We start from the raw sequence: 25,517 nt of genomic DNA on the forward strand, positions 1-25,517 counted from the left end.
GCCCATTGCTTTAGGTCTCAAATTTATTACTGGGTCTAAATGTGCATGTAATTATTAAACTTTGACTTTTTCCTCCTATTACTCTGTCTCGTGTTAACTTGGTTCTCAGACCAGCTAGAAGCACCCTCGTCCCTGCAATGTATGTCACCAAGATTAAAAGAAGCCCCCTACCCCACGTGTCCCCACAGCCCTGGAGTGGAAGCTGCAGTTCTCACCAGTCAAACCCTTCTTCTTGTCCAAAGAAATGTACCTACAGCCGCGTCTCTGTAAAAGGAGCCAAGGAGAGGTCCAGCCCTGGCTCGGCCTGCCCAGCCCCAACCTGTCTAGCCAACCCAAACCCGCTGGTCTGATAGCCACCAGCACTCCTTCCAGCCCTAAAATGCCCGTGACCCAGAGCTGGGGCAGAAGAGGACCCCGACAGGCCCCTGAGCAGGCCATGGGCACCTAGCTGACATAAAGGGCACAGACACTCAGCCACGACCCACAGGGCACATGGGGAAAGCAGGGCCACTGAGAATCATGGCTGTCCTGGGGCCAAGGAGCCACAGGAGCATTCCAGAACTCAGCAAACCCACAGAGCACGTGCATTACATGTCCGGATGGAGGGTGGAGCGGGGCAGACAGAGGAGACGGCCCCTGACTCTGAGGACCTGCCACAGCTGCCTCGCAAACCCACCACACACCTCCGGTGACCCGGGCAGAGAGGACTCTGGAGGACCACACGGGACAGCAGGGGGGCCTCCAGAAGGGCTCTGGTGCATTCCAGCCGTGACTCTAAGGTCACAGGCCCTGGGTCTTTTCATCAACCTGCCTGCTGCCTGCAGGTCCATTCCCCCGGGGGCAGCTCACCCTCACCCATGCCACCCTTCAGCCCCCCTGGCGTCCATTCCCAACACTTCCCTGGAAAGATGGGAGCTGGGAAGCACTGCCCAATTAGAAGGGCACACCACACAGGGGCTGGACAGGAATGGGAGCCTGGAAATCTTCATCCCTGTTTTCAGAAGAAAAATGCTCATGCCGCACATACAGCACCAGCGATCTGGAACATTCTCTGGATGTTCTTTAGCCAGGAAATGCCCCCACTGACAGGGCAGGGCTGCACAGCCCAACCTCGCCTAACCCCACCACACCCATGGCAGGAGAGGCCCTGGGCTGAAGGCCACCTTCTGGGGGCCTTAGTTCTCTTGTTCCCAAATGGGAATCGTAACAACTTCTCTGCCCTCACCCACAGGAAAGGCCACAGTTGGCAAGTCTGGACTTTCTGCAAACAGGTGTACACAGACACTTGGGGTTCTCAAGACAAGATGAAACTGAACTACGTGTTTGGGTACAGGGCTGCAGCCAGTGCCCCGACAGATCCCTCTCCTTGTTCTTAAACATGAATACTCACAGACCCCCACTTGTCAAAGCCAAAGAGAAAACAAATGAAAAGACAGCCAGGTCAAATTCTCTTTCTATATTTCACATCAAACACTTGTCTCAAGGTGCTGGGTTAACAGGAGCAGAGGTGAACAGAGGGCAGGAATTCTGAGGGAGTGAGAGAACAGGACGAAAGCCAGGCCCAGGAGCCCAGCCTAGGTGTCCCTCAGACCTCCCACAGCACGGAGGTGTGAAGACGCGCTTCCTGGGAAGGAAGAAGCCAAGCCCAAGAGCAGTGCCTCTGGAGGGCTTGCCTCCATCCCTGCACACACACGAGAGCACTGCGCGGCAGGCAGAGGCCCCGCGTCCGCTCAGGCCGTCACTGCAAGTGGCCTTTAACACCTCAGCATGGAGTTAACCCAAGGGTACCGCGGAAGCAGCTTGGTCTTGAATCTAGTAAGCTGTCCCGAGTTTCCTCCTGAGGTCCAGAGGACCCACGGCAGACCCTAGGCTGTGAGGGTGGGAGGGGAGGACAGGCAGGGACAGGAAGGGATGAAGGACTACAGCTGCCCTGCAAAGACAGTGCAGAACAGGGCATCTGCGTGAATGCCACACATTTTGCTGTTTCTCCTAACACTTTTCTTACTGAGGTAGGTAAATCACTAGAGTTCATTTACAAAGCTGTCTTTGAAGGCTACACCGGCAAACTGGAGAATTTACAATATGAAAAGCCTGGAGCCCCCTGGGATGCTTTTTTCAGGGCCCAGAATTCCTACATGCTCACCTCCCCTGCCTTTCCAGCGTGTGCTCTGGAATGCTGGTGACGGATGCTGAGAGGCCTGTCCACTCTTCCTCTCAAATCTGCTCACTTTGCAGGATTCATTCTGCTTTCTGCTGAGAACCCTCGATTCAGCACATCATCCTTTCTGCTTCATATTCTTCAAGAGCTGCCTGAGGGGCCTGCCTCCTCCCTGCCCAAGCACACTCCCCAAGGGCCGGGGCCTGCCTGTTAACCCCCAGATGCGATCTGAGAGCCTTGGTCCACCCACAGCTTAAACCCTTGGAAGGCTCACATCCTTGAGTGCAAGTCCAAACTCTGGTGGCTTAAAAGACCTTTGCAGAAGGGCCCAGCTTCTCCTGTACTCTATATGCCCAACACCTCTCTCTCTCACTCCCAGCACCAGGTGCTGTTCCTGCCGACACCCTCAAAGGGACCCATTCACCTGGCACTCCCTGGTAAGGCAGCTGAGGACGGCTCTCCTGACTCACACAGCACCTAAGACACCCTGCCCTGCCCTCCAGGTGCAGGACACAGATCAACTGCTCTGTGTCTGAAACACCATTTTTACCATGCCTTCCTGAACAGCAAAGGCTGGAGCACTGAGGCACATTTTCCAGACTCATTCCCAGTGTGATTTAGGTTCCAATCCAATGCGTTCACCTAGCACTGGAATGCTGAGCAGGGCTGGGGGTGGAGGTGTCCTGGGCTCTGAGCTAAGGCTGCAGTGGCAGCCTCCTGGTCCAGCCTCTATGTCAGGCCCAGGGAAGAGCCCTCAGGGCTGGTCCTGCCATAGAGCTATCCTGGAGACATCCGGGCTGGGAGTGCTCCTCTGGACCCTTCCACCTTCCTATAGGCACCAACTTCCCTGTACTAAATCCTTTCTGCTTATATAACAGCCAGAGTGGTTTCTCTGTCTGTGATTGGCCAGGAGAGACCCATTCACTCATCTTTCTCAATGGGACATGCAGGGACAACAGACACAGCCCAGACCACCAACAGGCACAAGCCTAGCCCCACGTAGAATAAATACTGAATGGCTGGACAAAACTGGACATGGAAAATTAATGGAAATAAAAACAGAAAAGCTGTTCTAGAACCCTTGATTCTTCACAGTCACAGGAATAAAAGGTTATAAAAAAAAATCATAGAAACTATGTTTATCTGTACAAGTCCACCCTGGTCGCTCAAGAAAACTACCTCTTCAGAAGAAAAATCATCATGTTTCAGGTGCACACAAAAAACTGGCCCAAGGAGAAGAAGCTGGGACACTTTGAGAACTGTCTTGTGCGAGAACTCAGGGTGGTGCAGCCAAAGTGACAGAAGGACCCAGCAGTCCAGGTGGCCACTCTGCAGGTCATGGGAGCCAGCACATGACCTCTAGCCTGCACCTTGTAAAAAACTGCCATGGCCCGAACCATTTTAAAATAGACTTGGTGAGGCCACTGGGGAAACTGTCTTACTGACCTTTGTTTTAACTGGGCCAAAACCCTTGGATTCTGCAAAACAGCAACTGTTTAAAACAAATGTTTGAGAAGTCAGCAGAGCACATATGCTGATCACAAGACCGCTGGATATAAACTTCCTGAAGATAGAATCAGTGGTCAATGTATAACCTGGGGCAGCTTGTTAAAATGCCCATAGAAAACTTTTCTCTTAACTCATCTAATTCCCCTCCCCCCAACTCCAGCTCCTCTTTCTCATAAAAACCCCTTGATTTCACATAAAAGGTGGAACACTTCCTGGTTACTCTGGAAGGTGTGCTCCCCCAATTGCCACTCTGAGACCCCAAATAAAAGGCCTTTGTTCTTTTCCAGTTTCACATCCTTTCCTCAGTGACTACGTCCACCTTCCCATCGGGCACTGTGGGAGACCAGATGTGTCCCCTGTGTGAATGCACTTTGAAAATGCCAATGTAGGACAAATGACCAGACCTTTTCACGTTTGTCGTTTCCTTTTTGAGGGGCTGAATCTTAAAGAAGTTCATAGAAACACATGCTGCTGTGACTGAGGGAGCGGCCCCACCCAGGTCCGAGCACGGCACGAGGACCCCGGAGCCAAACCATCTCGGCTCTCCGGGCTTAGACCGCCCGACAGCCATGGACACTGGCACTAATCGGTCACTTACAACAGGAAAGCCCTCCCCATTGCAGGATGTTTTCAGGCCGTGAGCCTCAGGAAGAATGCTTTGCAGAGCCTCTCCGCACCCCAAGTCACTGTGAGCAAGAGGAGAAACATGGACACTCCCTGAGGCCACCTCAGCGTGGGCACTGGTCACACAGGTGTGTGACAAAGGCAGGGTTGAGGCAAGCTGAAAGGCAAGCCAGCGGGCGCCTCCGCAGCTGCCGCCTCCTATTTAAGTTTTTCTTTTCTGAACACAGAACAGTTAACATGCAGCCAGTGGTCCCCTCTTCATTCTTCCACTTGGCGATCTTTATTTACTAGGTCAGTTGCCTCCCTTCAGGAAGGGTACAGAAAGTATTTCCATTTCAAATGAACTGTTGCTCAAATGACTTTCTTTGCACTACTGCAAGGTTAATTCACATATTTTAAGAAGTGGAAAGTCTCAATGTTGAAGTATCAGCCTAGCAAGAATGTCACAAACACAACTATGGAAAATGAAATCATTTCTGACTCTAACTTGGCAAGCAAAAATGAACACAATAGCAGGAGGCTCCACACTCCCTGGGTGAAGTGCCACTAAGTGCTTCTGGGTCTCAGATTCTTCCCCCCAAGCATTTCAGATCTGAGGTAATCTGCCCCTCACATGCTTTTAGGGCTACTTTGTGGCTATGGAGCAGCAACTAACTGGGAGGGTACCCAAAATCTTGGTAAGTCTTTCAATGGCATACCTACATTTATAAAAGTTTGAATATAACAATAATTTATAAAAGCTTAGGTGTAATCTGTATTTTTTTAAAAGGGGCTAGGGAATTCTCAGGAGTTAATCTCTGAGTGATAGAATAACAGATAATTTTAATTTTGTTTTCTTTTTTCAATACTGTCTACAATAACAATATTTTGACAATTAAGAAACGGCAAATTTTTTGAAAGTTCCTGAAGGCTGACTTACACAATCACTTTTTGTTTCCAAACAAAACTGAACACCCCTTCTTATACACGGCTCAGGAAGTGATGATCCAAGTACTCCCAGCAAGTTAAATAAATACACAGAAACTTGCATAACTGCATTTACGTAGTCAAACCATCTTACCCACACCTATTTCCTCAACAGACGGGGAGGCAAAAAAGGAGGGAAAAGAAAATAATGGTTCCTCGCAAGAACCAGCTGAAGTCTCACCCAAAGCACTTACCATCACACAATCAGTCTGTAGGATTTGGTTCAAATTATCAGGACAGAGAATCAGACTGACCAGTCAGGGCCCCGGCCAATGGCTGCACTCTCTCTATGCTGGGTTCCTCCCTTCATCCAAGGGGCTCTGGCTCGTGAAAATGGAACATTGCCACCTAACCTTCCATGTGGGCTTGAGCAATGGGCAGAGAGCCAGTCTCCAGAGAAGGGAGGGCTTCACTGGATAGCGGACTTGCCATTGTACAATGTACTGCCCAACTGGCAGGTGGGATTTGCACATCCCCCCACCTTCCTATCTCTAACCCTTTGCTTTATGTCACACTACATGCCTGATATGCAGTCCTTCCTCCACAAACTTCTCTAAACCCCATTTTAACCTCCAAGACTCAAATCCAATTTTTTTAGGGAAACATTCTGACTACTTTAGCCAACTCAGATCTCTTCTTTCATGGAACTCTGATTGTCGTTAATAATTGTTTATTTGCTAATCATTTGAAGGAATCTCATCGTCATCCAAAAGAGAAGGCAAGCTGCTAAGGACACAGGGCCCCAGGCACATGCTAGCCATCAAGGAAATTCTAGACTACTGATCAAGATTCCTATTCATTCACCAAAAATTTGAACTGCTACTGAGCACCCATCTCCCCCCTACAAGACACATCATCAGGCATACAACTTAGAGTTGAACAAATCAGAAGAGGTAAGACACACAGAAATGGAGGGCCAACTGACTTGCAGGCCAGAAAGGTATGAAAAGTGAAAGATAATAGTAGGGCCACTACTGGTGACCAATGTGGCAACAGTTAATAAAAATGAAAATATGTACAACTTCTGAGCCAGCAATTCAGCTTCTAGGTTTGTCCCGTATTTTTCAAACTCTTTTGCCTATGACCTACAATGACAAATGTTACCCTGTAATTCACTACAAACACACACACACACATATTTTTTAAGTAAACTGACACAATGGTTAGGTAAAACAAAATATACTAAACATTAAATTTCATTAATGTGGGTCATAACCTAAGAAATCATTACTCACAGATCACTAAGGAGTGAGTCCCCAGCTATCTGTGGAAAAACACCCTAAGCTTGGAGAAACTCACAGGTGCCTAGGGAGCCCCGTAAAGCATGCTCACTGTAACCTTCCCTGCAACAGTGAGATGCGGAAAACAGTTGGAAGGCCCCCGTCAGCAGGGAAGGGGTGGACTGTGGTATTTTTATAAAGATAAAGGACAGGGCAGTTAGAATGAAAGGACTAGATCCACAAAATCCACAAAAACCTCAAATGCAAAGCTCACTACAAAAAGTTACCAAATGATAGTGCGACCATATACATTAAAAACTCCAAAAACTAAATAAAGACGTGTATTGCTTTTTAACACATGTAGTAAAAGTTCAGAAATATGAACTATAAGCACTGAAATTCCTAATAGTGGCTCTTTGGACAGGAGGGAAGGAACTAGAGGACCACAGATTTATTTATAATGTTTTTGTTTTACATAATTACCGGGTGAGGTGCTCACCAGTATTAGCTTTTTAGTCCTCTGACCTTCCTGTGAATCTAGCTACCTCATAATACATTACTCTAGGCTTCATTACTTCCCCACAGCGTGGCTGTCGAGAAGCTCGCGTGACTCTGCACACTTGCCTGCCTTTTCTGGTGACACCTGAAGGGGTTACTGTGCAAGACAGCGTCAGTGAGGACCCCGAGACACACCTGTATGCCAAGTCCAGGGGAGCTGGCAATCTCGGGAAAAAAACCGGTGAGCACTATGTTTCTGACCCAGCTCACTGCCTAAAAACTGTCAAGGATTCCAGTAAACACAGGTAAAAATGAAACAAGAAGTATTTTAGGAAAAAAGTAATCATGTCAATTACTTTGTAATAGCACTTCCAAATTTTCTTAAGGACTTACATCTCTTAAGTACAATGCCCTCTATTTTTAAAATCATTTCATTCCAGCCAGACTCCCCAGTTCCCGTCACACTCCTTCCTAACCAGGCAGGGGGCCACAGTGCCAGAGACTTTCTTTGCATGTTCTACAAATCCCAGGTGGAATTTCTGCAAATTCTATTCCTTAAGAAGAAACTACTTCCTCTTGAAAACATGCAGTAAAGAGTTCTGTGTACACACTGTAAGAAATGTCTAGGTGCTAGTCTGGTCAATTAAAGGGGATTCCAGGAGCACAAATAAAATATCACACACATAGGAGAAAAGAAAAACAAAGGAAAATCAGAAGCATTTTACCCTATCAGCAACAGTTTCTGGAACAATTTCCAGAGAAGAAATACACATTTGTGAATATGGAAAAAGTCTGCAAATGGAAAAAAGGTATTATTTCTCACATTTTAAACCAGTTATGTAATGAAAATCTTAGGCCTACCTAGAAATGGTTCATTTGCAGGTGAACTGCTAGCTACGAATTCATACTAAAACCAAGTCCACCTTCAAGATAATGGATTTTAAGATACTTCCTTCCAAGAAATCAAGCATTTCACAGAGAGAGGTGCATGCTTTAGTAAGAGCTAAACCTGTCAGGATAATAAATGATTATCTTTTATGACTCTGATGCACTTCAGAAGACATCCATAACTCACACCATTACATATTTAATAAACAAGAAAGCACAGCCATGCAACCCTAAGACAAACAGAAAAAGCAACACATAAAGCTTAGATATGTTAATTAGCAGGAAGCCCCCTTTTAATCTGTGTGGGATATGATTTTTTTTTAAATTTAAAAACCAACACTCTTGAGACCCCTACTCTGTTAGTATTTAGTTAGAAGTCTGCACGTCTTCCCATTGTGTGTGATACTGGAGGCACCAATGCTGCTCCTCCTTGAGATGCAAGCACCCAGCATAGGCTGGCACCCAGTAGGTATTTAATACATGCATGTAGGAAACAAAAAAAAAAGTCCACAAGAGGCGGCATCTGATGCAGGGACAGTTCTTTTGCATTTTTCCCATTTATCACCACTGAAGAAGGCTTTACACCAAGCCCACCTAGGAAACAATGGGCAGATGCCCAATCAAGAGGTTAATTGCACATACTTTCGTAAATCCACACACAAATGCTCATCCTCCCATTGAGAAGAATTCAGCAGCATATAAATTGGTATTAGGAACAGAACTAAGCAAGAAACAAAGCAGGCCTTGCCTTTTCATCCTGGTACAACTTGTTGACGCTCTCCATCTGGGAGTCATGGCTGGACTGAATCCTGTCAAGCTGCTCTCGCTGCTTTTCCAGCTCGCCCTGGAACTCGTTCTTCTTCAGCTCCACGGCACCTCTCTCCGCGGCCGCCCTGCGGACCCTGCCTTCCAGCTCCATGATCCTCGTCTACAAGGATACCACCGCGTAAGGGCCAATGTCAAGCCATCCCTGGAGACCAGACCACCTGAGCCCCCTCAGCAAAGACAACACCAGGGCCCAAAGCCAGCAGCAAGCCTCACACACAGCAAGCTCCCGAGGGTCCCAATCCCCTAGGTTCTCAGGCTTCGAAGTCAGTTGTGTAGATGCTACAACAGGTTTTCCTAGAAAAAACATACTGTATGTGGAAGAATTCAGTTCCCCGAGCTTCTCTGGCTCCACTGCATGGCTCCATGGAAATACCCCGACACCGCCACAGGGATCTCATGAGGTTCAAATGAGCTAAGTACATAAACTGCCTCATGCTTTACCTGGCATGAGGTGGTGTTCAAATAATTAGTTCCCTTTCCCCACTAATGGAGCACTTAACTCTTCATGAGACAAAATTCCTAAAAATACATGCAGTTCTTCAACTCCAGACACCAAGACCACACCTGCCGAGAGAACAGGTGCCGTTCAGACAAAAGCATTATGCCCAGGGTAGGCGGGCCCAAGAGGAGGACAAGACACTCCAGTGGGGAGGTGTTCTGGGCTAAGAGCCCCGGTCGGCCGTCAGAAAGATGGGGCTGCAAAACCCCTCCCAGCACATCACCCTCTGGGCCTCAGCACACCCACCTGTGAAATGGGGAAAATAAAGTCCCAAACATCTGGAGTTTGCGCACAAAGGAAGATAATGTATGTGATGTACCGTTAAGGAAAAATGATTCTGACACTTGTTAGAATGGTAAGGAAAACTTTCTTCAAGACTTCTGCAGTAGGGGTCATGTCTGTTGTAGCAGGGGACAGGAATTCTGTCACTCTGAATACAGCCAAGACAGCTGAGGATTCACAGCAATGAGCAGGAGGGGCTCGGTGGGTAGAAAAGGATGAAAAGTATCATTAGGGGTAAGGACTTCTTGCTCAACTGTCCTGACAGATGTTGCTAAAGGCAGGCCAAAGGCGTAGACATCAGGGACAAGGGATGAGGGGCTTGTACACAGGTAGTAGGGGTGGGGGATGACTTAGCCCAATTCTTTAAGTGGGCTGGGCTGGCTGAAGTCAGGATGGGGGACCCAGATGGAGGCCTCAGAGAGAGGAGGGTCAGAGGGGTCTGACTAAAGTTTGGAGAAGGACAGTTTCTGTCACTGTTCAGCACTGCCTGATGCACCATGAGCAACAGTAAATGCAAAAGCAAAAAATAATGTCATTAAATGATGATAAAAATCGGTACCCATAAAAACACACTTCCCATACCACTCTGACATCGAGTGTGGACAGGAGGACCGGAATGGCTTGTGGTCACCATAATGAAGCAAGCTGTCTTCCAAGAACCACCTCGAACAGCTCCACTCAAACTTATCTCACAGCAAAAGCAAAAAGGGATGTTCTGGCAGCAATCCTAAGTCACAGGGGGTCCTGTTCTACCCAATAGCAGAACAGGGAGGATTAAAGCCCAGGGCCAGGTGTGGGGTACACAGTGTCCAAACCCACATGACACTGAGCACAATGCCTTTGGTGGCAAAAAACAGCAAACCCCTCACCCCCATCACCCAGCAACATTAAATGCCTTATGACACTCATACAAACAAACAAACAAGCCAAACCTGGAGATCCACGCTCCGGGAGCTCGCGATCCAATAGTTGAAGCCCAGGACAATGACGCAGGCCACCAAGGCAGCCAGCAGCAGGGGCGGCGACTTCATGCTCCGGCGCCCATTTCCCACGCCCATCATCTCAGAGGCCAGGCTGACAATCTGCCAAATAAAAACAAGAAAGCAAGCCTCAACACCAGTGTTAGCATACCCGATGCAGGCTGCAGTCCTCGTCACAGCCAACAGGAAGACATTCTGCCCTGATGCATGGATGGCACTTTCTCCCTGAAACAAGACACTGACCAGTAAGGGGGCCTGGGCGGACCACACCCGGGGCCCGCAGTGGTGTGTGTATGGCACAGCAGAGCCAGCATCCCCGCACAAGTCCGCAAGAGCGGGCACTGTCCTGCAAACCTGGCACTGCCTCAAGACGTCAGGCAAGTAACCATTCCCCTTTCGCTGCAGTTTCCTCATCTGTGAAACGGGGATATTAGAGGACCTACCTGCCCAGTACCATTTGAGAATGAGTCATCTTTGTAAACAGCAATAGCAGCTCTTAGGTACTTCCACATCACATTAGAAAGAATCCATTTCTCATTTCCCAATGACCATTTTTTGGTTTGATTCCTAACATGGGAGCGTTTTTACACTTTGACGGAATTACTGATGACAATTAAAACAAAGCAGGAAAGCATCTTGGAGGAGCAGGGACTCCCCAGTGTAAGTAAGGCCCGGTGTACTTACTGCTGGGACAGGGCCCTGCCAGAGAGGGACCTTCGCCCCGGCTTCTACTGAGCCCGCTGCTCTCCTTCCAGAGTCAATTTGGGCAGCAGAGCATGGCGAGGAAGAAGCTGAGCTGCAGAGAGCACCCAGCTTCCTCAAACAAGCACAAAAACAGCTAACAAGAAGGGGTGCATGGGGTTCGCCCCACTAGGTCAGTGGGATGCTGGCACTGGTCTCCAAGGACAAGGCAAGCTGAGCTTTCCAAATGGCTTTTCCTGAGCCAAACACAGCAGTCCTTGTCAGAGGGAGGGTGGCATTGCCCACAAATGGCGTCTCTCAGAACACAGCCACTTTCGTGCCAGGTGTGGCCAGCAATGCAGGAGCAGGGTGAGGAGGCGAGGCAGGCAGGGAGGGGAGGGACAGCCGCCTGGGACCCACTGTGAGGTACAGCTCTGGTGAGAGAACACAGGGCAGCTGAGAGCCGGCTCACCACAGGCTACTTCCATCTAAGGGGGTCACTGAGACACGTCTGCTTTCCAAAGTCACGTACTAGTGTGGGAGCCTAGATGGGGAGAAATGAGCAAACAAGCATTATCACCCCAAATAAAGCACCACCTGAATTCCTATGCAGAGAACTGATGGCAGGGTCCAGCCGCTGAGGGTGCCTCCCTCCCCAGCTTCTGATCGCTCAGGATGAAAGAGGGAAAAAAGTTCTAACTTTAATAACTAGTTAGTAATTGCAAGCAGGGTACATACTAAAGGAGAGTAACACTCAGAAATCCTAAAGTTCTAGAAAATTCAATAGATCTCCTGAAAATGTCTCTCCAAGTCCTCATCATCCGATTCTGACCACAGCACAGTCTATTTTCCTAATTTTGAAGCTTTTACAACAACATATAAAAGTACAAATACAACTGGGGAGAAAAACCACACACAGTTACTGTGACATTAGATGTTTTCCTCTTCCCGCTCCCGCGGCCGGGTCCTTCACTCCAGTGCCCTCCACCCTTACAGGGCCCAGGAACGCCGGGGGCACGGCCCCTTCATCCTGTTCTAGTTCACGGAGTTTGGGGCAGGGCCCAGGGGATGATTTTTTTTTTATTTCCCCAGATGATTCCAGAGGGCAGTCGCTCTTCTAGATGTTCCTTGACAAACACACAAGCATCAATAAATATCTTTTCATCCAAACAAGGTCACTTGCACTGTTCTATAAATGCCGTGAATCACTTAGTAATACATCTTGTCACTCTTTTCCTGATAGCACATTACAGTTGCTCCTGTACCAGGATTTACTTCATTTCCTACAGAGGACTGTTTGGGTTCTTCTAGGCTTATTTCCAATACTGCTGCCACAAACAACTCTTACACATCCACGTCCATTTGCAAACACTTACCCAGGTGCACAATCCTCTATCCACAATTCTGAATCCCAAAATGCTCTAAAAACCCAAAAGGATTTTTAAACACTCTTCCAACAAAACCTGACCTGAACACATGTCCAGGTCTGATTAAACTCACCTGAAGCTGCTTATGGTCTTTATCCTTCTTCCTTATGTGACTATCCCTACCCTTTGCTTTGGAAAGATTACTGTTGGATTATGCAGCACTGCCGCAGATTTCCCTGGGGGGCTCTCACACATAATAAATACATCTTACTATCTTCTGAATTCTGAATAATTTCTGAATTCCAAACACATCTGGTCTCCAGAGTTTGGGGGAAAGGGGGGGGTGAACCAGCAGAAAGCTTACTGTGAGACACTGATCAAGTGCTTCAGATACAGGAGCCCACTGAATCCTCCCATCAGCTCTGAGGAGGCATTAATCACCCCCATTTTGCAAGTGATGAAAAAAAATCAGAGCCAGCTGTAGGTAAATTTCTGTAAGTGGAACTGCTAGGTCAAAATATATATATGCATTTAAAATTGAAAAAGCTTATCTCTTCCAAAATATTCAGCAAATTATACAGGGAAATAGTGCCTTTAGAGTGGAGAATTTGGAAAATGGAAGTTCCTATGGCTAAGATCCTTACCTGAACCTAAACTACTTGATGTAACTGGCGTACTGCTGGGCTACTGCTTCCACAACCTAGGCAATAAGCCATTATTAACTGAGTCACTATGTAAAGAGCTCTACCCAGTGCTCTGGGTGGAGGCAAAGACAAAGGAGGATTCCAGACTGCAGACTGTTGGGTGCAGACATGATTCTAGTGCTCGACCTTTGCCAGGAGAACAAAGCCGGGTAATAAACCCTTTTATCCCAAAATGTTCCATTGTCATTCATTGGTCTCACCAAATCCATAGTGAGCTTGCCTTGTGCTGAAACCCTCAGGCAGGACAAGAATGCTGGCAGATACCACCTTAGCCACGGGATCAAAGTTAAGATCACCAGTAATGAAGTATCATACCATCTGGGAAAAAATTCAAAGGAAATAAAATTGAGGGATATTCTATAATACATTCTTCAAAATGTGTCAACTCATGAAAAATAAGGACAACTCTGGGTGTGGGTAAAATTGCAGTATTTCCAGAATCTCTTGCCTGTCTTTAGAGCATCTCCATACCAACAGGTGTTTCCAAGGGGTGGAGAGAAGTAGTCCATCTCCATATCAACAGGTAGTTACAAGGGCAAGGGAGGGCTAATCTGGACCAGAGAGGTGGAGCTCTCATCTTCTGCAGCCAGGTCAAGAGAGACGTGGGACAACTGCTTGTAAGAAATAAATGGGTTTCTCCCACTTTATTTCTCCCTTTGACTGATTTCAGTTTCAAAGGTATTTTGCCCCAAGATTTTCCCCTGGAGTTACATCTGGCAGTAGTTGGGAGAGAACTCTGAACCCGATGTTTGTCTACATGGGTGCGACCCTTGGGCAGGCTTCCCAGAACCCACCCTGTAGATGGTGGCAGGTCCCAATGGCTGCAGCAGAGGGTGCAGCTTCACTCAGGAGCCCCCATCTGTGGGACTTCCAACTGGGGAACTCTTAGCGGGGAACTGGTCTACAGTAAAGCATTGCCTAGAGGGGTGAGGCCTTCCCCAGAACTGAGGAAGGGTGGAGACACCAGAAGACGCGGAATTAGCCCTCCATGAGATAGAAGACTGCTTATAGACCCTGAGCGGTCGTGTAGCAGCTGGGATTGAAGGGTCTCTCTTCCTTGAGATAGTGGAAAGGGTTATCGAGGACAGAGAGAGACATACTTCAGCATTGTTTGGAGGAGCTGGGTGATGACTTAACGGCATGCCCTTAAGAAAGAGAAACAGTTATTGAGCAGATGGGTCATGCTCCTGGAAGATACGTTAGCTGCGAGGGAGAAGGCAGCAGAAGAAGCCACACTGCAGGAGGCCATGGGAGAGAGAGAGAAAAGAGCAGTGCCTTCAGCCCTGGAGATGGCAGACGTGATGCTGGGAGAGGATGAGGGGAAATGGCCGAGGGCAACTCTGCTGCCAGGGCCACCGCCTGAAGCACTAGCCTCTCCTGTATTAAAGGCCTGCCCAGTTGTAATTAAGAAAACAAAAATGCAGCAACCATGGGCTCCTCAGGGGGAGGAGCCGTCCCCTCCCCAGGTTGTGGAGTGCTCCATGCTCCACCCCAAAGCCCAGGATGAGCTGGTGGACATGAGCAACCAGTACCAGCAGAAGCTGTCAGAACCTCTGCCTATATGGCTTCTGGGTCTCTGGGATATGGAGGTGGAAACATTGCTATGTCAGGTTCTGAAATGGGTAGACTGGCTTCCCTGACAACTCACCCTTTTCTCCGGCATTGGTTGCAAAGTTCCTGTCAAACCTCAGGGAATAATCGGGTGCTTCTGGATTGACTGACAGCAGCCATCAGAGCAGTTTGGCCTAATCAGGATGATTTATCATACTTACCCATTAGCTGGAAAACGTATGCAGACCTCCAGCAGCTGTTATGGGAGCTGGACATGAAAAGTATCATCTATAAAATGGACCCCCAGAGCCCCAATGAGGAGTTGTTCACCATAGGAATGAGAAATCTGGTGCTCCATACATCTCCCCCATCTTTCTTTGGGCCCCTTGTGACTATTCTTGCCCTCAACATAGGGCAGCCCATAAGTGAGGCTACTTGTACTTTAGCAAATCTGGGGGAGGTTGAAACAATAAAAGCATAGAAGGAAGTACAGGCCACGACTGAAAGGAGAGGTACAAAGGGTCCCATGAAGGTCTCAAAGACCCAGAAGTGGGCTGATTGGATAGAGGCTGGGGTAGTGAAAGAAAAACTTAATGGGCAGTGAAAGACCTATACCCTGAAAACTATAAGACACTCTTAAGAGAAATTAAAGAGGACACTAACAAATGGAAACTCATCCCATGCTCTTGGCCAAGAAGAATTAACATAGTCAAAATGGCCATCCTGCCCAAAGCAATATACAAATTTGATGCAATCCCTATCAAATTACCAACAGCATTCTTCAACGAACTGGAACAAATACTTCAAAAATGCATATGGAAACACCAAAGACCCCGAATAGCCAAAGCAATCCTGAGAAGGAAGAATAAAGTGGGGGGGATCTTGCTCCCCAACTTCAAGCTCTACTACAAAGCCACAGTAATCAAGACAATTTGGTACTGGCACAAGAACAGAACCACAGACCAGTGGAACAGAATAGAGACTCCAAACATTAACCCAAACATAAAAGGCCAATTAATATATGATAAAGAAGCCATGGACATACAATGGGGAAATGACAGTCTCTTCAACAGATGGTGCTGGCAAAACTGGACAGCTAAATGTAAGAGAATGAAACTGGATCACTGTCTAACCCCATACACAAAAGTAAATTCAAAATGGATCAAAGACCTGAATGTAAGTCATGAAACCATAAAACTCTTAGAAAAAAACATAGGCAAAAATCTCTTGGACATAAACATGAGCAACTTCTTCATGAACATATCTCCCCGGGCAAGGGAAACAAAAGCAAAAATGAACAAGTGGGACTATATCAAGCTGAAAAGCTTCTGTACAGCAAAGGACGCCATCAATAAAACAAAAAGGTACCCTACAGTATGGGAGAATATATTCATAAATGACAGATCCGATAAAGGGTTGACACCCAAAATATATAAAGAGCTCATGCACTTCAACAAACATAAAGCAAATAATCCAATTAAAAAATGGGCAGAGGAACTGAACAGATACTTCTCCAAAGAAGAAATTCAGATGGCCAACAGACACATGAAAAGATGCTCCACATCGCTAATCATCAGAGAAATGCAAATTAAAACCACAATGAGATATCACTTCACACCAGTAAGGATGGCCACCATTCATCCAAAAGACAAACAACAACAAATGTTGGCGAGGTTGTGGAGAAAGGGGAACCCTCCTACACTGCTGGTGGGAATGTAAATTAGTTCAACCATTGTGGAAAGCAGTATGAAGGTTCCTCAAAAAGCTCAAAATAGAAATACCATTTGACCCAAGAATTCCACTTCTAGGAATTTACCCTAAGAACGGAGCAGCCCAGTTTGAAAAAGACAGGTGCAGCCCTATGTTTATCGCAGCACTATTTACAATAGCCAAGAAATGGAAGCAACCTAAGTGTCCATTAGTAGATGAATGGATAAAGAAGATGTGGTACATATACACAGTGGAATATTGTTCAGCCGAAAGAATAAAACAAATTCTACCATTTGCAACAACATGGATGGAGCTAGAGGGTATTATGCTCAGTGAAATAAGCCAGGCAGAGAAAGACAAGTACCAAATGATTTCACTCATATGTGGAGTATAAGAACAAAGAAAAACTAAAGGAACAAAACAGCAGCAGAATCACAGAACCCAAGAATGGACTAACAGTTACCAAAGGGAAAGGGACTGGGAAGGGAGGGATAAGAGCAGGGAAAAAGAAAGGGGGCATTACGATTAGCATGTATAATGTTGGGGGGGCATGGGCAGGGCTGTGCAACACAGAGAAGACAAGTGGTGATTCTACAGCATCTTACTACACTGATGGACAGTGACTGTTATGGGGTTTATGAGGGGGGCTTGGTGAAGGGCGGAGCCTAGTAAACATAATGTTCTTTATGTAATTGTAGATTGATGATAACAAAATAAAATAATAAAATAAAATAAAAAACTTGATGGGCAGCCCAATAGGATCTTGTTAGCACTGTGGCACCAATTAAAGCCAGAGCAACAGTTCCTGACGCTGAGGTCCAGGGCAGAGAAGCCAGAGGCAAAGCCCCATGTCTGGCCTGTGTCCCTGCAAGACTTCCTGGGGGACAGTACTCAGGCTCCACCTGGGCCCTCACCCCCACAGGAGGATGATTGGGTGTCACAGTTCGACTGAGGGAAGGGTCAAGGCCCCCACCTTGGGGGGACATGGTGGGGACCAGAGACTACATGTGGAATTAGCAATTCATTGGTCCCCTATGAATATACATGTTCTGGTGCTGGTGGACACAGGAGCTGAATATTCTCTGATTTATGGCAACCCTGAGTTTTACTGGGACCCCTGCTGTAACAGATGGCTTTGGGGGTAAGGCAATTAGAGTGAAGAAAGCCCAAATCCCATTAGATTTACCCACAAAGGAGTATACTGTGTACATTATTTCCATCCCAGGATATATTTTGGGGGTAGATATCCTGCAGGACCTGTGGTTACAGACAACTGCAGGTGAGTTCATTCTGAGAGTACCTGTGGTAAAGGTAGCTCTAAGGGGACATTCCTAGCACCCACCTGTAGCTCTGCCTCTACCTCATACTAAGCAGTGTAAATTGGCTGGGAGGCACCAGGAAATTGGAGAAGGTGGGCATCATAAAGCTCACTCGGCCTTTTAATTCCCCAGTGTGGCTAGTGAAAAACCCTGACAGTTCTTGACATAAGACTGTGGACTACAGGGAACTGATTAACATCACACCCCCTTTGGATGCTGCTGTCCTTTCTATAGCAGCCCTTATGGACACAGTCATGAACTAGGGATGTATCATTATGTTGTGGACCTTGCTAATGCTTTCTGTATTGACATAGCACAGGAAAGTCAGGAACAGTTTGCCTTCACACAGGAAGGCCAGCAGTGGACATTCACTGTCCTTACACAGGGATATATCCACAGTCCCACCATCTGTCATGGACTTGTAGCCCAGGACTTGGCCACATGGAAGAAACCACAAACAGTGCAGCTGTATCACTACATTGATATTATGCTCACATGTGATCCTCTTGCAGATGTAGAAGGGGCAGTTCCTAGACTGCTGCAACATCTAGGAGAAAGGGTGGGCTGTGAACAGCACCAAGGTTCAGGGACATGATTTGTCTGTAAAATTCTTGGGGGTTGCCTGGTCAGGTAAAACTGAAGTTATTCCTGAAGCAGTCATAGACAAGGTCCAGGCTTTCACTAACCCTACCACTGTGGCAGTCTTACAAGAGTTTTTGGGTCTTTTGGGCTACTGGACAGTGTTTATCCCACAGTTGACACAAATTCTAAAGCCCTTATACCAGTTGGTATGAGAGGGCATCAGGTAGGACTGGGATGAAATATGTGCAGCTGCTTTTATTGCTTATAAGCATGCATTCAACACAGGCCTTAGTGTAATGGACTCAACAAGGCCCTGTGAGCTAGATGTTCATGTATGGGAAGATGGTTATGGATGGGGTCTTCGGCAGTGGCTTGGACACACCAACCTATCGAATTCCAGTCACAACTATGTAAAGTAGTAGAGGTCTGGTACATATTGATAGATAAGCAAATTGCTGTGTACCATGCCTTGCTGGCTACAGAACCCATCACAGGATCAGCTCTGACCAAGATAATAACTACCTCTCACATTGCAGGGTGGGTGCGAGACGGGACCCAAAGGCCATGGAGTGGCAAGACACAGATGCCTACACTAGCCAAATGCAGTGCATATCTACAGCAGCATAGCACCCGCTCTACTAGCCCCTTAAGTGGAGAACTCCAATGCTTATTGGGGCCAATGACGTATACCAGTGGAAAGCTGGAAGAACTTGCTTTTGAGCCATTGGTAGCCGAGAGTCCTTATCAGGAGGGAAAAGCCCCTATACCTGAATATCCTTGGTATACAGATGGCTCCAATCATGGGTAGCCCCCAAAGTGGACGACTGTGGCTTTCCATCCTAGGATGGAGAGGGGAAGAGCAGTCAATAGGCTGAGCTGCAGGCAGTATGGTTCATGATCACCCAGGAGCCCTCCCCTATAGTTGTCTGCACTGAGAGTTGGGCCGTGTATGGGTTTGACCCTGTGGCTACCAACATGGTACTATGCCAACTGGGTGGTTGGTCACCTGCCCCTTTGGGGGCAAGAGTTGTGGCAAGACCTATGGGCCTCTGGTCAGACTAAAACAGTTATTGTGTATCACGTGACTGGCCATTTTCCTTTGGCATCCCTAGGAAATGATGAAGCAGACACACTGGCCCAGGTGCATTGGCTAGAAGGAAAGCCTGCCTCCAATGTAGCACAATGGTTATATCAGCATTTGCTGCACACATGGGGCAAAAGACACTGTGGGCTGTAGCCCGTCGATGGGGCTTGCCATTGACCTTTGAAGAAGTCAGCAGAGCCCAAAGGAGTGCCTTGTGTGCTCTAAGAGGGACTTACACAAAGTTCCACAGCAACATGGGACAACAGTAAAGGGGCCAATACCCTTTGTCAGGTGGCAGATAGACTATATTGGGCCTCTGCCCATATCAGAAGGATACTGGTATGCCATGACTTGTGTGGGCACAGTTACTGGCCTGTTGGTTGCTTTTCCTGCATGTCATGCAGATCAGCAAACCACCAAAAGGGGCCTAGAGCATTTCTTTGTAGCCTATGGCTGGCCAAACATAATTGAGAGTGATCAAGGTACCCACTTTACTGGACATGCATTACAAGAATGGGTGCAGCAATTAGGAATAAAGTGGAAGTTTCATGTACCATATAACCCTACTGGGGCAGGCATGATAGAGAAGTACAATGGTTTGTTAAAATCTGGCGTGAAGTCAAACATCAACAGTCTATGGGGCTGGTCAGTTTGCTTATGGACAGTGATATAGTGTTTGAATAAGAAGCCCCAAAAAGGAGCCTTAAGCCCTGTGGATATGCTAACACACATTGCTGCCTCTCCTATACAACTGTATGTGCAAACCAAAGAGGAGGTCTTGAAGCCAGGATATGACCAGCAGAGCAACATCCTGCTGCCAGCCCCAACTGCATTAAACCCTGGAGACACTATTGAATGGGCGCCCTGGGCATGTCAACACATGGACCCATGATAGATGGCCCTTGTGGAACCTTGCAAAAAAGGCCTGGAAGCTGGCCTCATGTGTATTCCTGGAGTAACAGCAGAGTGGCCCCCAAAGATCATGGTAGTGTACCCAAAACGTCCAGGAAGTAAGAGTATCTTACGGGAAAGTTTTGTTCTATCTTTATGGCCAGTGCATGTACTTCCCATAGCCCTATATATTGACCCATTTGTAAACCCCATAGGGAGGAGGGTGAAAGTCTGGTATACTAGACCAGGACGAGATCCCATTCCTGCCACTGTCATATCACAGGACCTCTCTTGCATGCATCCTACCTGATGGACAAGATTTGCCTATGCCTGTGTCATTAAAACATGTATCTTATCACCCTGAAGGTTATTTTCTTCTACAGTCCCTGTGGCCTGGACCCGCCCCCCTGGCGGCAGCTGCCACCTGATGAGTGCACTGAACTCCCTACCTTTTCAGCTACTGCCTGCCTGTGGAATGGGTGAGCTACGGACTTAATCTGCATGGCACTTTGAACTTATCTGAATCCCCTGGCTTGAGGAATACCATGATTTTATTGTTGTTGCTGTTGTATGTTATTAGTCTGGTTACAATGCTCAAGTTTTCTCACCCAGGAGCCTTTGCGGAAGATGGGGAATGAGCAGACTGCAAGGCAAGATTTCTGGAGAGGTGGGCTGTGGGTAAAATTGCAGTATTTCCAGAATCTCTCTCCTGGTTTTAGTGTATCTCTATATCAATAGATTTTTCCAAGGGGTGGAGAGAAATAGTACATTTCAATATCAATAGGTAATTACAAGGACAAGTGAGGGTTTATCTGGACTGGAGAGGTTGTGTGGGGTCTCTGCTTCTGCACCCAGATTGAGAGAGATGTGGGACAACTGCTTATAAGAAATAAATGGGTTTCTCCCAAATCAGTTTGACTTATTTTGGTTTCAAAGGTATTTTGCCCCAGGATTTTACCCTGGAGTTACACTAGGGAACTGTGGCAGACTTTTATCAACTACAGGGATGTCTTGCCAATGGGTTTCAGCACAGGCTAAGTTCACTATGGATTCAGTGAGACCAAAGAATGACAATGGAACATTTTGGGGTAAAAGGGTTTATTACCCGGCTTTGTTCTCCCAGTGAATAGGCTGAGCACTAGAATTACCTCTGCATCCAACATTCTGCAGGTCTGGAATCCTCCTTTATCTCTACCTCCACCCAGAGCACTGGGTGAGAACTCTTTACACAGTGACTCAGTCAGTAATAGCTTATTGCCTAGAGTGTGGAAGGAGTAGCCTAGTAGCAGGATAGTTAAATCATCAAGTAGTTTAGGTTCAGGTGAGGATCCTGGCCATAGGAACTTCAATTTTCCCCATCAAGGACTGTGGCAACTAAAATGAAAGGCCAAATCCTGGACTGACTCCCAGAACAGAAAAAGGTCACTAGGGGAAAACTGGTGAAATCCGAGTGAGCTCACTACTTGGTTAATAAATAGTGCCATGATTAATTTCTTATTTTTCATAAATTCTTTGAGTATATGAGATGGTAACATAAGGGGAAGATAGGTGAAAGATATTTAGGAACCATCTGTACCATTTTTGAGCTCTTTCATAAATCTAAATTACCTAAAAATTTTTGATACCTTTTACCATATTGGCTTCCAAAGTAGTTCCAATAATTTACCCTCCCACCAGCAGTATAAGAATTGTTTTCTCACTTAATAACATGTAAGGTAAACTTTTTAATATTCATCACTCTCATTAGTAATGATGTTTTAAAATACATTTCTTTAGTTTTGATGAGCATCTTTTCATTATTGGCCATTTGCAAGTTCATTTGGTGAAATACCTTTACACAGTCTCTGCTCATTTTTAAACTGAGGAATTGACCTTATTTATTTGTAAGAGCTCTTTTAATGTAATCTTTGATCTTTCATGGGGATTTTTTTTCTCAATTTTTCATTTGTTCTTTGTCTCTATGAAATATTTAACCCATATTTGTGGTTGTTGGTGATGTTTCTAAAATAACCCAATCTTTCCTTTTATTGCTTCTGGATTTTGTTTATATTTAAACATTCCCTAAGTTTAGAAATACACTTACCCATATCTCTTCTCAACATATCTGTAACATATTTATATTTAAATCTTTTATCCAGTTGGAATTCCCTTTTTATGTAAGGAGTAAGGAAATACAAAGAATACAGTTTTTCTTCTTTGTAATGGCTAGCCAGTTCTTTCTTCATCTTTTATCAAAAAATCTGTTTTTGCCACATGCTTTGAAAGGCTATCTTTGTCATGTATTTAATTCCCTGACAATATACTTCTAGGTGATAACCTTGCATGACTGTTATTCCAGCAGATAAAAGTCAGCAGGTGAATGTACTGTAAGCTTGAAAACAGCTCAATTCTCACTTTAAGTATACAGATGACCGTTAAATTATCTCCTTCTTTTAGTCAGAAAATAAAAAATTATTGAACAACTGTTATGAGACATGTACTGTGCTAAGCCAGGCAGCTCAGTGTAGGATTAAGAGACAAAAATCTGGAACCTGCTAGCCAGGGCAGGATCCTGGTTCCACCTCTTGGAGCCATAGGACCCATCTGTGCCATAATAACCCTCACAGCGTTACTACAAGGATTCAGTGAGTTACGATATGACAAGTACTTAGAACCACATCTGGCACATAGTAATTGCTCAATAAATGTGGATTATTATTATTATTAGAAATGGAAAGATGAATAACAAAGCATTTCTGGATCTAGCCTTCTTCCCATTTTATAAGGAAAAAGTGATTTTCCTTCCACAATCATTCCACGTAATACGAATTGTTTGGAAGAAAGACAGATACAAGCAGGAAGAAAAGAGGGTGAGGCCCACCAAGAACTCAGGGAGTTATCAGATTAAGCCGCAGAGTCAGAAAGAGCTCATGTCCTTTGCAATGTGAGATCATTCTACATGCTGAATCTGGGCTGACATTGAGACATGCTCTAGCTAATGCAGGTGAGATAGTGCAGAGTCATGGGACAAGCATCATGATTAATTTTCCTAAAAAACGCTGAGATTATGGTCCAGTCAAGAATCACTCAGACAACCCCAGACAGAGGGCCTGGGGAGATAGATATAACCAATCTCCCTGAAAAAGAACTCAAAGGTCATAACCATGCTGATGGACCTGCAGAGAAATATGCAAGAGCTACGGGATGAAGAAGTCAGGAGGGAGAATACAGAAATGAAACAAACTCTGGAAGGACTTAAGAGCAGACTGGATGAGGTGCAAGAGACTGTTAATGGAATAGAAATCAGAGAACAGGAATACAGAGAAGCTGAGGCAGAGAGACATAAAAGGATCTCCAGGAATGAAAGAGTATTAAGAGAACTGTGTGACCAATCCAAATGGAATAATATTCGCATTATAGGGGTATCAGAAGAAGAGAGAGAAAAGGGATAGAAAGTGTCTTTGAAGAAATAATTGCTGAAAATTTCTCCAAGCTGGGGGAGGAAATAGTCTCTTAGACCACAGATCTCCTAACACAAGGGACCAAAGGAGGACAACCCAAGACATATAATAATTAAAATGGCAAAGATGAAAGACAAGGACAGAGTATTAAAGGCAGCCAGAGAGAGAAAAAGATCACCTACAAAGGAAAATCCATCAGGCTATCATCAGACTTCTCAACAGAAACCTTACAGGCCAGAAGAGAATGGCATGATATATTTAATGCAATGAAACAGAAGGGCCTTGATCCAAGAATACTGTATCCAGCACGGTTATCATTTAAATTTGAAGGAGGGATTAAACAATTCCCAGATAAGCAAAAGTTGAGGGAATTTGCCTGCCACAAACCACCTCTACAGGATATTTTAAAGGGACTGCTCTAGATGGAAGCACTCCTAAGGGTAAATAGATGTGAACAGAGAAAATAAAATCACACCAATAAAAGCAGACCAACCAAATACTAACTAAAGGCAAAAATAAAATCAACTATTCACAAAAGCACTCAAAGGAAACACAAAGAGTACAGAATAAAACACCTAACATATAAAGAATGGGGAAGAATAAGAAGGGATAGAAATAAAGAATCATCAGACTGTATTTATAATAGCTTAATAAGTGAGTTAAGTTAGATGGTTAGATAGTAAAGAAGCTACCCTTGAACCTTTGGTAACCATGAATCTAAAGCCTGCAATGGCAATAAGTACATATCCTTCGATAATCACCCTAAATGTAAATGGACTGAATGCACCAATCAAAAGACACATAAAAAAGCAAGACCCATCTATATGCTGCTTACAAGAGACCCACCTCAAACCCAAAGACATACACAGACTAAAAGTGAAGGGATGGAAAAGGAAAAAGATATTTCATGCAAACAATAGGGAGAAAAAAGCAGATGTTGCAGTACTTGTATCACACAAAACAGACTTCAAATCAAAGAAAGTAACAAGAGATAAAGAAGCACATTACATAATGATAAAGGGGACGGTCCAACAAGAGGATATAACCATTATAAATATACATGAACCCAACACAGGAGCACCAGCATATGTGAAACAAATACTAACAGAATTAAAGGAGAAAATAGAAGGCAATGCATTCATTCTAGGAGACTTTTAACACACCACTCACTCCAAAGGATAGATCCACCAAACAGAAAATAAGTAAGGACACAGAGGCACTGAACAACACACCAGAATAGATTAACCTAACAGACATCGACAGAACTCTACACTCAAAAGCAGCAGGATACACATTCTTCTCAAGTGCACATGGAACATTTTCCAGAATAGACCACATACTACGACACAAAAAGAGCCTCAGTAAGCTAAAAAAAATTTAAATTCTACCAACCAACTTCTCAGATCACTAAGGTATAAAACTAGAAATAAACTGTAAAAGAAAACAAAAAGGCTCACAAACACATGGAGGCTTAACAACATGCTCCTAAATAATCAATGGATCAATAACCAAATTAAAACAGACATCAGGTAATATATGGAGACAAATGACAACAACAGCACAATGCCCCAACGTCTGTGGGACACAGCGAAGGCAGCTCTAAGAGGAAAGTATATAGCAATCCAAGCCTATTTAAAGAAGGAAGAACAATCCCAAATGAATAGTCTAAAGTCACAATTATTGAAACTGGAAAAAGAAGAACAAATGAGGCTCAAAGTCAGCAGAAGGAGGGACAT

At 45.6% G+C, this 25,517-nt stretch overlaps 1 protein-coding gene across 2 annotated transcripts in view; it reads right to left on the reverse strand.

Moving 5' to 3' along the window:
- Nucleotides 1–25,517, reverse strand: part of GOLM1 (golgi membrane protein 1) — an 88,056-nt gene that overhangs the window by 43,594 nt on the left and 18,945 nt on the right. For both annotated transcript variants that reach the window (XR_005062726.2, XM_037023539.2), the window contains exons 2-3: nucleotides 10,405–10,554; nucleotides 8,612–8,791 (exon numbers count right to left, since the gene is read on the reverse strand). Coding sequence is in view for 1 of the 2 variants with exons in the window: in XM_037023539.2 (XP_036879434.1) it covers nucleotides 8,612–8,791; nucleotides 10,405–10,533 (309 nt within the window). In the remaining variant the exon portion in view is untranslated. The remainder of the gene's footprint in view (nucleotides 1–8,611; nucleotides 8,792–10,404; nucleotides 10,555–25,517) is intronic.

The sequence above is a fragment of the Manis javanica genome, chromosome 2 (genome assembly GCF_040802235.1).
Source record: "Manis javanica isolate MJ-LG chromosome 2, MJ_LKY, whole genome shotgun sequence".
In the NCBI taxonomy this organism is placed as follows: Eukaryota; Metazoa; Chordata; class Mammalia; order Pholidota; family Manidae; genus Manis; species Manis javanica.